General features: G+C 34.0%; 1 protein-coding gene across 1 annotated transcript in view; it reads right to left on the bottom strand.

Moving 5' to 3' along the window:
- The window catches only part of LOC121385474 (zinc transporter ZIP10-like), a 41,096-nt gene that overhangs the window by 17,655 nt on the left and 9,890 nt on the right, over positions 1–13,551 (bottom strand). The window contains exon 2 of the mRNA XM_041516172.1: positions 7,833–8,046. Coding sequence (XP_041372106.1) covers positions 7,833–8,046 — 214 coding nt within the window. The remainder of the gene's footprint in view (positions 1–7,832; positions 8,047–13,551) is intronic.

Here is a 13,551-nt window from a genome sequence, read left to right as displayed (position 1 = left end):
CTAACATAAAACAAATTACTTTTTTTTTTCTTTTTTTTTTTTTCTTTTTTTTTTTTTGGGGGGGGGGGATGCATGGCAAATCAGATGTACTTTGAGTGACCAATACAAATAATATATTCCTATATAAATGTTAATTAACAGTCTTTATATGTACAATATCAACTTTAGAATATCGAAGTCTCAATACTCATGGTGTTTACTGATGACCTCAACTTTATAGAAGTTCCAAATGGATTTTTCTAAATAATTTCGTACGTACAAATTGTGGGGTTTTTTTTTTTATAGATATCAGGAATTTATTTCAGCTTTAATATGACTGGTAATGTTAATTTTTACACTGACAAAACGACGAATAGTTTAAATATTTTTATATAAAATTAACTTTAAGGTGGTTTCAGTGGAAATTGTTTTGTAAAAGTTTTATCATTTAGAAAATACTGTCATATACAGAAACTGATAGTATTATGGTATTCTAAACAGAAAGATTTATGTAATATGTAAATTTAGTCGATTTATGTAATATGTAAATTTAGTCAATTTATGTAATATGTAAATTTAGTCATAAACATCTTACAATAGCGGTAAATTCAGGACAGTGTATTACATTAAAGGTGTAATCTCGAGTATGCAATATATATATATATATATATATATATATATATATATATATATATATATATATATATATATATATATATACACACACACACACACACAGTGGACTCTGTCTAAACCGGATTCTGTGTAATCCGGATCTCTGCATAAACCGGTCCATTTCTAAAGTCCCGTCCAGCTACCGTTTATCTCTTAGATATAAATCTCTGCCTAATCCGTACTCTGTCTACTCCGGACTCCGGATCAAGAATCAAGAACGAAAGAACAGTTCATGCATTAATTACTTCTGTCTACACCGGATTGGGATTTGACTGAACGACGGGCTGCTTAATTAGTTATAGAGATAGATAGATAGATAGATAGATAGATAGATAGATATATACAGTAGAATCTCGTTGGCGCGACCTCGGAAGGGTCGATCACACCGCAACGCTCGAACCAAAAACGAAGTCCCGAGTTTTTTGGCCGGTAAACCCTTATATTAACTGATGATGGGTCGAAAACGTCCAGAGTCGACTATACGCCTTCGCTCGAACTAAATTATCGGTCCTGTCTGTGTTACTAGCTATATTTCCCTCGAACTGGTAATCCATCAAATATCAAATGGAAAACCGCCTTTGGATTATAATAATTTAGGCAGAACGAGTTATAGTTGGATCGGAGAATCGCGACAATAGCCAAGCAATCCTTTCTTTGCTTTTTTGTTTACCTGTCATGTTGTGTGTTCAGCCAGCAGCTATCGGTAAAAGTCTTTAAAGTACAGCTAGTGTCACGGTGCCTGTTCAATGAACCGCGATACCAATCAAACAGTTGGCCTCGGCGGGAAGCGTTACCTTGAACACGTCTACCAGACCAGTTTTCAATGAAACCAGGGGCAATGTACTCCGCTGTCATCATTTCAGCAACAACACATTTAATTGATACCGACAAGGGCTTCTGCATGCCACAATCGGAGTAATTTCTAATAAATCCTTTCACTCTGATAATCTGTTATATAACACACTGATGAAATCGGGGCGAGGTACTCAGCTGTCATCACTTCATAATAACGACGCTACTAGAGCACATTGATTTTTTGTATTATCATCGGCTATTGGACGTCAAACATATGGTCATTCTGACACTGTTTCTTAGAGGAAACCCGCTGTCGCCACATAGGCTACTCTTTTATGACAGGCAGCAAGGGATCTTTTATTTGCGTTTCCCACAGGCAGGATAGCACAAACCATGGCCTTTGTTGAACCAGTTATGGATCATTGGTCGGTGCAGGTGGTTTACACCTACCCATTGAACTTTGCGGAGCACTCACTCGGGGTTTGGAATCGGTATCTGGATTTAAAATCCCATGCCTCGACTGGGATCCGAACCCAGTACCTACCAGCCTGTAGACCGATGGCCTAACCACGACGCCACCGAGGCCGGTCTTGGAAGAGTAATACATACTCTTCAAAAAAGTATTCTGCCCCGAGTTAGGCCCCTGGCCTCCAGAGGCCGAACCCTGGGTGGACATGCTCTAAACCCTCGTGGTATATGAGCATGTAAAAAAAATTGGATCGATCAAAAAAGTAGGGGAACTCTAATAAGAATTTACAATTGCCAAAGTTGTACGGTATATTAGCTGTGTGGAATGGTTATATGACAATAGTGAATTAATTGGGCAAACATTACAACCTGTAGTTCAGTATTACGGTAGGTTTTATGACCACCAAAGATCTTGAAGGACGATTGGGTTCAGAAGTGAAATTTGAAAGTTGATGTTTTTTATCAGTAAATCGCATATTCAAACAATAAAAATGACGAAAAACAACACAATAACAACTGTATGATGAACAGAATGAAAAAGAATGACAGAAATAATGTCCCACAGTGATTAATCGACCTTCCTGGAAATTGTCAAAATCGAGAATGACACCCCACGAACGTGTACAGGGCAACTGCGTGATGCATGTGCAAACTATGGAATGTGTTTCGGTGTGTTGATAAACAGACGTGAACATTCTTTACTAGGATGTCTGTGATCAAAATGTATGTTTATATTAACATTAATATTTCAGGTTCCCCTACTTTTTTTTAAGAATATATTATATATAATATATATATATATATATATATATATATATATATATTTGCATACCATTATTAACCGGGTTAATACATTAAATTAGCACATGTGTTTAAAACATGGATATTATGGGTAAGTTATTGGATATATATATATATATATATATATATATATATATATATATATATATATATATATATATATATATATATATCCATATATATATATATTATATAATATATATATATATATATACATATACATATAATAACTTACCCATATATCTATGTCATAAACCCATGTGCTAATTTAGTGTATTAACCCGGTTAATAATGGTATGCAAATTTAAAGGTACATGTATATGTAAATTTGCCAGGTCTCTAGGTAATAATGCGTTGCTGTGTTTGGGTCATTTGTATATTAGCCAATAAGACCTGTAAACCTGAGCGTAACGTTTTCATAATATTTAGTTTAAGTACGTGACATTATACTAATTTGTGCTAATCGTGATGACGTCATATTACCGACGGAGTCGACTTTAGTACTGTCATTTACTAAAAATCTATTTTAAATGTTATTTTAGAAGTGTTATAGGATAAATAGAATTCGCTACTCGTGTTTTTTAATATGCAAAACATCAGCCTCGTCTAGTTAATCGGTATTTGTCTCGGCAGAGCCTCGACAAATACCGATTAACATAGACTCGGTTGATATTTTCCATATTAAAAAACACTCGTGACGAATCATATACATATACATACACATACACATAGATATAGATATATACATACATACATACATACATACATACATACATACATATATTATTACATACCCATTAAATCTTACTATATAAATACAGCTCTGAATACAAGAATTGAATACAACTTTCAGTATTCAACTCAACTGCCGGAACTATACCGTATTCAACGCTACTATTTATAGTTTATATGGTTACCGGGAATGCCCTTCGCGATATGTAAACAAAGTTTGTGCTTGGTTAGTTTAAAATGTTATTTTGTGGAAAATTTGAACTGAAAACAGACGAAAACGGTGACAAATATTTACAATTTAATGAACGCGATACCAAAACTTGAGACGGGAACACTACTAACCAACGAGCTTTTGATCCACGATAGTTAAGGTCGACGACAGTCACTTTTTGGACCCTTGTTTTGGCTTCCTTACATCGTACACAATTCTTATTCTTTTTCAATAAATAAAACATCTCCAACCGTAATTTTGTGATATTATATATTTGACAAAAGGTACGTTTTATTTCTTTCATCTTTCAAAATTTCAAATTAATATTTTGTCCAGAATTATGAAAAATAACAAAAAGTACCGACCTGTAAACAGCGTTGTCTGCTTGTTATAGGAATTTGACAGGGGTCAAGGTTAGTAGACTACTTTTTATTTTAATGTGGCGCAGCATTGTAATAATACAGCTAATTTTGAATTTTAATGACATCAGTATTCCAATGACGTCACTTTGCATCTCCTTACAATAACCATAAACTGGGAACATGACGTTTCCTTTTTGGAAAATTCCAATGTAAAATTGCTATGGATTTTTTTTTCTTAACATTACTAATGCACCTGGATGTCTTTGAACAAAATCTTGTGATTAAAAAATTGCACCTTTTACGAAATATGGATTTCTAGTGAAATTACGGTAAGATATGCTATATTTATTGTGTACGAAGCCAAAACAAGGGTGCGTAAAGTGACTGTCGTCGACTTTAGCAACAATGCCGTCTCCTCACGTAGAAAACTTGAATGAACTGTCAACCGGATTATTCAGTGGAGCGATGATTTATGGAGGCACATTTAATATAAACTTAAACTTTTCAGCAACGAATAATTCCATGAACATCAATAAAAGAAAACACACTGATGACGACTCGGACACTGAGTGAACAATTCTTGACATTTTTCTTCGTTGATAAAACTGGCACGCTGAAGGTTTTACGAGCAAATTAAATATTATATTGTTCGTGAATTTTAGCTATTACATTGTCTTTAAAAGGCATTTCAAACAATATCATTAAAATTATAGGTAACTTTTCACTCGTTCTTTCTTATTTCTGTTTATTGTTTAAATAGAGACCGGCCTCGGTGGCGTCGTGGTAGGCCATCGGTCTACAGGCTGGTAGGTACTGGGTTCGGATCCCAGTCGAGGCATGGGTTTTTTAATCCAGATACCGACTCCAAACCGTGAGTGAGTGCTCCGCAAGACTCAATGGGTAGGTGTAAACCACTTGCACCGACCAGTGATCCATAACTGGTTCAACAAAGGCCATGGTTTGTGCTATCCTGCCTGTGGGAAGCGCAAATAAAAGATCCCTTGCTGCCTGTCGTAAAAGAGTAGCCTATGTGGCGACAGCGGGTTTCCTCTCAAAATCTGTGTGGTCCTTAACCATATGTCTGACGCCATATAACCGTAAATAAAATGTGTTGAGTGCGTCGTTAAATAAAACATTTCTTTCTTGTTTAAATAGAACTATATTCCTATGTGTAATAATTGGTGGTTCTTCGGTCCGCGTAGTAACACAGCTGACCTAGTTGTGTAAATTTAGAAATCCCCGTCATTAGCTAGCAGTGTTACAATTTCTAAATTATTATTGGGGAAAAAAAATCCAATTTAGGGTATGTAATAAATACATAACTACATATATGTGGTTTTCTGATTTCTGTATTCCACTCGTGTATTTCCTGCAGGAAGCCCCTCTGCCTGCGGCATCGGGGTTTCCTGCAGGAAATACACCCGTGGAATACAGAAATCAGAAAACCACATATATGTAGTTTTTGTCTATATATATATATATATATATATATATATATATATATATATATTATATATATATATATATATATATACTGAACAAAATAAGAAACTTCCGCTAACTTTGCTTGAACATAACTTGATGTAAACAAACAAACCGGGGGAATAATTGTTATATATGCGTTTAAAGAGTGTTCCATGATGCATCGTTTGGTGCAAAAATCATGGCCATAGGTTAACAGAAACTGGGAGAAATTTTGACCAAGTGTGATAGGGATTAAAAAAAAACCCACTTAATAACGGGTATGACCACCTCTTAAATTGACCACTGCAGTACATCGCAGGCGCATAGAATTGACTAAAGTGTTGATTTCTGCCTGTGGAATATTGTTCCATTCCTGAATGAGCCCTTGACGAAGTTCGTTGACGTTAGCGGGTGGGTTGGGACGACGCCTCAATCGTCTGTCCAGACTATCCCAGACATGCTCGATGGGGTTGAGATCAGGACTTTTAGCGGGCCAGTCATCAATGAAATCAATGTTATTTGTCCTAAGAAAATTTACAGTGTCTCTAGCTGTATGAGAGGTGGCATTATCATGCTGAAAAATCGAGATGTTGGCGTTGTTATGGAACAGAGGAATGACGTGATGAGCGAGAATATCATCGCGGTAACGTTGAGCATTTAAATTGCCATCAATGACGATTAGTGGTGAACGATAACCATGGGCGATGGCTGCCCAGACCATGACACAACCCCCACCACCGAAACGATCTCGTTCAAGAACACAACAGTTAGCATAGCGTTCATTTCTCCTACGGTAGACGCGCACCCGGCCATCACCACGTTGTAAAGAAAATCTGGATTCATCCGAAAAAAGAACGGTATTCCAGCATCGCCGTATCCAACGAGTGTGTACACGTGCCCAATTAAGACGATGACGTTGCGTTAAAACGCACCCGACGTAAGGACGTCGTGCATGTAAACCGTTCTCCCGCAGACGATTACGAACAGTTTGCCCACTGATTCGGTTATTATGAAGCCCAGGTGTGTTAGCAGCAGTAGTAGTGGCAGTTTGGAATCGATTGCGCAACTGCGTGTTTATGATATAGCGGTCTTGACCACGCGTTGTAACACGCGGACGTCCACGACGTGGCAAGTCGTTGGTGCTTCCTGTCGTTCGAAATCTTATACGAAGATTTCGTATCGCTCGACTAGAACTCCCAACATGCCTTGCAACGTCTTCTGTCGACATGCCAGCATCAAGCATGCCAATCGCCCGTTCGCGTAAATTATTGGGTATTCTTGGCATACTAAAAATGCTACAATGTAAAAAACGTTAATTTTTTTTACAAATTTTGAAGCGTTTTCGTTCACTTGACAACAATGTCAGTAAGACAAGTAAAACAAATTGATCGAATATTACACGGGACATGTCGAACCATGCATGCAACGAAATTGAATTTCACGTTGTCGACGATTAACAGTGCAAAAATAATCGATAAAATTCATGAATCCTGATAATACAGCTCAAGGCTAATACTACCTATATAATTTCATTACACAATGAATTCTTTAACACAACAAATACTATATGTACAAATCGGAAGTTTCTTTTTTAGTTCAGTATATATATATATATATATATATATATATATATATATATATATATATATATATATATATATATATATATTCGATTTTGTCTTCTGCATCTTATTATCAAACTTCTTGAGACAAATACATTTTTCAACTAATCTATAGTCCTTCCCACAGGGAACGCCTTTTTTCATATAATGGAATTTACTAAAAGTTATTTATTTCTGAGACGATTGGTTTCTAAATTGCACACATAAATAGTTGTGTGTTGTTGTTGTTGTTGTTTATTTCCAATACACTTTTTCTTTTCTTCTTATGTCAAACCAAACTAAAATTATTTACAAAAATATTTGTGTAGGAAGATGGGATGGACTATAGAGTTATACAATGTGACCTAAAACATATATTATTTATTTATTTATCTTTTGCTGGAATATTGCCGCCACTTTTAGCAGAATTGTGCACATGTGAATGCCCGTGGACTGAACTATCTAGAGCGTTGTGGGTAATATATATATATTTATTATTTATTTTCTTACCTTTTGCTGGAATATTGCCGCCACTTTTAGCAGAATTGTGCATATGTGAATGCCCGTGGACTGAACTATCTAGAGCGTTGTGGGTAATATATATATATTTATTATTTATTTTCTTACCTTTTGCTGGAATATTGCCGCCACTTTTAGCAGAATTGTGCATATGTGAATGCCCGTGGACTGAACTATCTAGAGCGTTGTGGGTAATATATATATATTTATTATTTATTTTCTTACCTTTTGCTGGAATATTGCCGCCACTTTTAGCAGAATTGTGCATATGTGAATGCCCGTGGACTGAACTATCTAGAGCGTTGTGGGTAATATGTGAACAGTTCTTCGCATCCAGTTGGTAGATAATGGCGGGAGATATGTACAGGAAGTCAGTTACAGTTATCTTATCTTTGTGTTCCAGATCGAAAACTTGAAGTAGTTCTTGAACTGTCATGCACTGAAATATGAAAAAGAAAATAATGAAAACCAAATTAGTCAAATGAAAATTTATGTCTTGATGTCAGCCTTTAACCTAGTTTGTTTTTGTATTATACTGAATCACGGATATAAAGCTGTATAGTTACAGTGGGCCAGAACCATCAGTTTTACCACTATTAGTTACTTGGTATAAAAAGCATCCTGTCGTGCGTTGGACTGGTTTGGTTTTTGTTATTATTATAATATTGTTTTTCTTTTGGGTTTATTGGAAATTTGTGGTTTGGGGTTTTGTTTTTAAAGAATTATAGAACAAGGCCGAAAAGCACTTTTTTGCAATACTAGATATTTGTAATAAGAATTATTTCAATATTGAAATCATGTTATTTGTATTAGATAGATATGTAACAAGTGTTTTAAATTAAGATTTTAAATCTGGGGATTTCATAAACTAAAGATATAGAAATATTGCATGTATAGATTTGTAAAACGATACTTTGAGTAAGTAAAGACACGTATAACTATTTTGTATATAGTTAATTTGGGCGCTTTCCGATGACAATAGTGAAAAAATTAAGAATTTTTAATTTTGGATAAAACTATGAAACACTTATAGTTGTATTTTACGGGCACATATGAAAATGCGGATATATGAAGACAGCTGGTTAATGAAATATCAGACAGGAACTCAGCAGTTTTCGTTTACATTATATATTGTATTTAAAGAAGGTAGGTACGTACTGATATTTTGTGTGCTCCTGAGAAAATCTTATTTTTACCTGTTTACATTATTATATTTCAACCAAAAACGTACTGACACACTGTTCACGTTATAAAGGATCATCTACAGCTGACAGGCAAGTTTTTGTGTTATTTTAGTGGCCTTATTTTACAAATTTAATAAAACCTGTAAGATGACAAAGTAAACATCGCCACACCTCATTCCCCCAGCCCAAGCGTAAGCCCAAGCCAAACACGAAATGGTGAAATGTACTCATGGACTTTGACCACAATTGATTATCGTCATGTACTGTGTGAGTACAATTTAACAATACTTTGTGGAGTTTGAGCGCATATTGTAAGCTGTCGTATTGATATTATATATACTGTAAACAAAATATGTCCAAAACTCGGCTGAACTCAAAACGAAACTTATCAAGTAATACCAGTTTTGAAAGTATGGACAAAGATAAACAAACGACCAATAGTAAGGTAAAACCTGACCCCAAAAAGATGCGAGCTACTCAAGCGGGAGATTCTGAAAATCAACCCTCAGCAAATAGGTGCAACTGGATCTACAAAACTGGATTTACAGTCGGTTATAGAACATCTGTAAGTGATAAATGAGAAAATTATTACAAAAGAAGATTTGCGCCATGAGCTTGAGACTAACAAACATGAAATAATTAACTGTCTCAATAAAAAAAATCGAAAAGTTAGAATCAAGAGTTTTGACATTAGAAATTGAAAAAGATAAAATGGAAAAAGTTGTAAACATACTACAAGCCAAATGCCATACAAACGAAGCACAAACAAAACTAGCTACGTACAAAACTGAACTCGTCACGAAGAAACTAAACGACTTGGAGCAATACACCAGGAAAGACAGTGTTCGCATGTTTAGGGTAGTCGTTACTCATAAAAGTGAAACGGCGGAAGAAACGATGGATGCCGTTGTTAAAGTTTTGACGAAAATAAATGTTCCTGTAACAAAACAAATATATTAGCATTGCCCACCGTATGGGAAAATTCGAGTCGAATAGATCTCGGCCAATCATTGTAAAATTTAAAGCAAGAATTCATAAAATTCAAACTGTCCCAAAGAAGAAAACTCAAACTGAAACAGAACGGCTATGTGAAAAAGATAGATCCATTTGAATTTCTTGGTGCGAAGACGATTACTATTAGTAAAGGATTAATCTCCTCACGCGTTGTTATACCCCCACCCTGTCACAGCTGACAATAATCAACAAGTTGTTTCTAGTGAATATCGTCTTCATCAGCATTACAGTCGTCCTCGAGAAAGTTGTCGTCGTTATTATTTTAATTCCTTACCATCGTTAAATAAGCGTGAACCTGTGATTACTGTACATACAGACAGAGAGAGAGAGAGAGAGAGAGAGAGAGAGAGAGAGAGAGAGAGAGAGAGAGAGAGAGAGAGAGAGAGAGAGAGAGAGTTTAGAAATAAGTTGGTATTCGATAGGTTTACACAAATGTCAATGCTAAATGTTTGTTCACACTTTATGTTCACTGTGTGTGTTGTTATTAGTATTCAATGTTCTACTGGTACTGCTGCTACCACTATTACTGCTACCGCGGATACTACTGTTATTAATACTACGATGGTTTATTTATTTATTTATTTATTTGTTGGTTGGTTGGTTGGTTGGTTTATTTATTTATTTATTTACTTATTTACTTACTTACTTACTACTTACTTACTTATTTATTTAGTGATTTATTTGCATATTATTTATTTTATTATCTAATTAGTGATTAATTAATTTACCACTACTACTGCTATTGTTGTAGATGCTATTAGTTACTATTACTATCATTGTATATATATATATATATATATATATATATATATATATAAAAATTATTTATTATTATTATTGTTTTTTGGGTTTTTGTGGGGGTTTTTTTTTGAGAGAGAGAGAGAGAGAGAGAGAGAGAGAGAGAGAGAGAGAGAGAGAGTTGTTTAGAAGTTGGTATTCGATAGGTTTACAGAAATGTCAATGCTAAATATTCGTTAACACTTTGTGTTCATTGTACGGTAGCTACTGTATACTTCATTTTATTCCTTATTACTTACTATCTCCATTTACTATGTACACTAGTAAGTAAACACAAGTCGTTCTCTGCATTAGGTGTGATTCTTTCTTGTAGAAATAATAAACTGTATAAGTATTTTCTCTATTTTGTCAGGAATATCTATGAAATAAGGTAGTAACAAACATAAATAATGAAAACAATAATAAATCCATACGAGAGAGAGAGTCACGACGAGCCCGTGCGGAACTGAGCGTGTGTCTGTCTGTGTGATTGATCTTTATATGTGGGTGCGGACGCGGGTGACTGAACATTGAAAAATATGTGATTGTTACCGTACTTTTTGTTTTTCTTACAACTTTGTTAAATGTCTAGGTAAAGCACATATAATTTGTTTGCACAGAACAAAGTTTATCGACCTTGATTAGATAAACTGATACTTGAATATTTGACCGATAGAATGTCGTATTTACTTATTTATATATTAAAATAATTTTAGTTGTAGATAAATTCGCTTTCCATGCATGCAGTGATATTCATTACTGGTCGAGACACTGTGTAACGAATATATCTTTACCTAGGCAAATAATACATAAGCTCATAGTACACCTAATCATAAAATATTAGTGTTTAGTTTTGTGTACGAGCGCATGTGTAATGTATGCGCGTATGTGTAAGTGCGCATGTATATTGTATTTTGTATGTGTATTGTTTATGTGAGTATATGTTCAAGCTGATATGAAGTATCAAATACGAGTATAGAGACATAGATGAATATTATTACACGGAAAATGAAGATGATTAATATACATTGTTATCTATCCTCTCACATTATCTATAGGTAAACCCATTCTTACTTAACATGCTTGGGAGAAGAGGGAAAACCTATGACCTGTATGTTATTTTTAATGCCCAATCTATTAACATTATTACTATTTCTCTTTCATTCTCAGCACTTATTGTTATATATAAAAAAAAAAAATATCTTTCTTTTACAAATTTCACTAAATCTGGTACAGAGATGGAGTAAACATTTGTCTGATAATTCACCTAAATCAAATCACATACCATTAAACACACTGTTCACAATTTTTGAAGAAACGAAAGTAGACAAGTTTCATCAATTTGCTATTATTTTAAAATGACATGTTTTCAGATAATGACATTAAACTGTCAGAGACTGAGAGATCCTGAAAAACGGAGAGATGTTTTTAATTATTTAAAATGTAAATAATTTAACATATATTGCTTACAAGATACTCATTTTACTGATTATATAGAACCATATGTACAAACCCAGTGGGGATACAAATGTTTATTTAACTCACTTACTAGTAACGCAAGAGGGGTGGCAATTCTGCTAAATAACAATTTTCAATATGAACTTCATAAAATAAAATCAGATAGTACTGGAAATTTTATTGCTTTGGACACTACTATAGAAGGGGAAAGAGTAACGCTCTTAAACATTTATGGACCAAATACTGATAAGCCTAGTTTGTTTGAAACTATATTACAGTGTATTGAAGAGTTTGCAAATGAACAGTATTTAATATGTGGAGATTTTAATTTAGTGTTAGATCAAAAGCTAGATACCAAAAATTACTTACATACTAACCACCCAAAGGCGCGAGAAACATTATTACAAAATCTTGAAGCTTTTGATTTAAAAGACCCTTTTAGAGAATTATATCCCAATCTCAGGAGATATACATGGAGGAAATCGAGTCCACTGAAATTAGCCAGGTTAGACTTTTCCCTCCTATCAACTAATTTAATGTCACGAACAGAAAAAGTTATAATAGAAAACAGCTATAGATCAGACCACTCAGGTCTTGTATTATTTTTAAATTTAAATAAAATACACACGGGTAGAGGCTTATGGAAATTTAACAGTTCACTGTTATTTGATAAAGAATACATAAAAATTGTAAAAGTTGTTATAAATAATATTACAAATCAATACGCTATATTAATCTATAACCCACAAACTATAAGCATTATACCAAAAGATGAAATACAATTTATAATAAATGACAGCTTATTTCTGGAAACACTATTAATGGAAGTAAGAGGTAAAACAATATCATATTCGGCATTCAAAAAGAAAAAGACCAATGAAAAAGAAAATACACTATGTGAGAAAATCAAGGAACTGGAAGAATCTGAAAATGAGGCTAATACTGAACTATTACAAAAAAGTAAGAAAGAGTTATTGGAATTGCGAAGAGAAAAGATGAAAGGTCATTATATAAGAGCATGAGCAAAATGGATAGATGAAGGTGAAAAACCAACAAAATACTTCTGTAATATGGAATCCCGAAATTACTATAGCAAACTTATATCAAGAATAGAACTCAATGATGGAAAAATTATAACTGACCAAAAACAAATTCTAATAGAAACAAAAGATTTTTACCAAAAACTATATTCGGCGCCATTTAACAAATCTGATAATGATATATGTGAGAAAATATCTGGTTATAATTTTTAAAAGATATCAGACAAAGAAGCACAGGAACTAGCAGGACAAATTACTTATTCGGAAGCTTTTAACTTTCTTTAAAAAAACGACAAAAGTCCTGGCTCAGATGGGTTTACAGTAGAGTTCTTCAAATTTTTCTTGGTGGATCTAGGACATTTTATAGTTACAGCAATTAATTACAGCTACAGTGTAGGCGAAATGTCTGTCGTTCAAAAATTAGGAATTATAACGTGTATTCCAAAATCAAAATAGCCTAAGCAGTTTCTA

Source organism: Gigantopelta aegis, chromosome 11 (genome assembly GCF_016097555.1).
Source record: "Gigantopelta aegis isolate Gae_Host chromosome 11, Gae_host_genome, whole genome shotgun sequence".
Classification (NCBI taxonomy): domain Eukaryota; kingdom Metazoa; phylum Mollusca; class Gastropoda; order Neomphalida; family Peltospiridae; genus Gigantopelta; species Gigantopelta aegis.
Note: the sequence above shows the minus strand (reverse complement) of the source record. Positions and strands in the feature narration are given on the sequence as shown.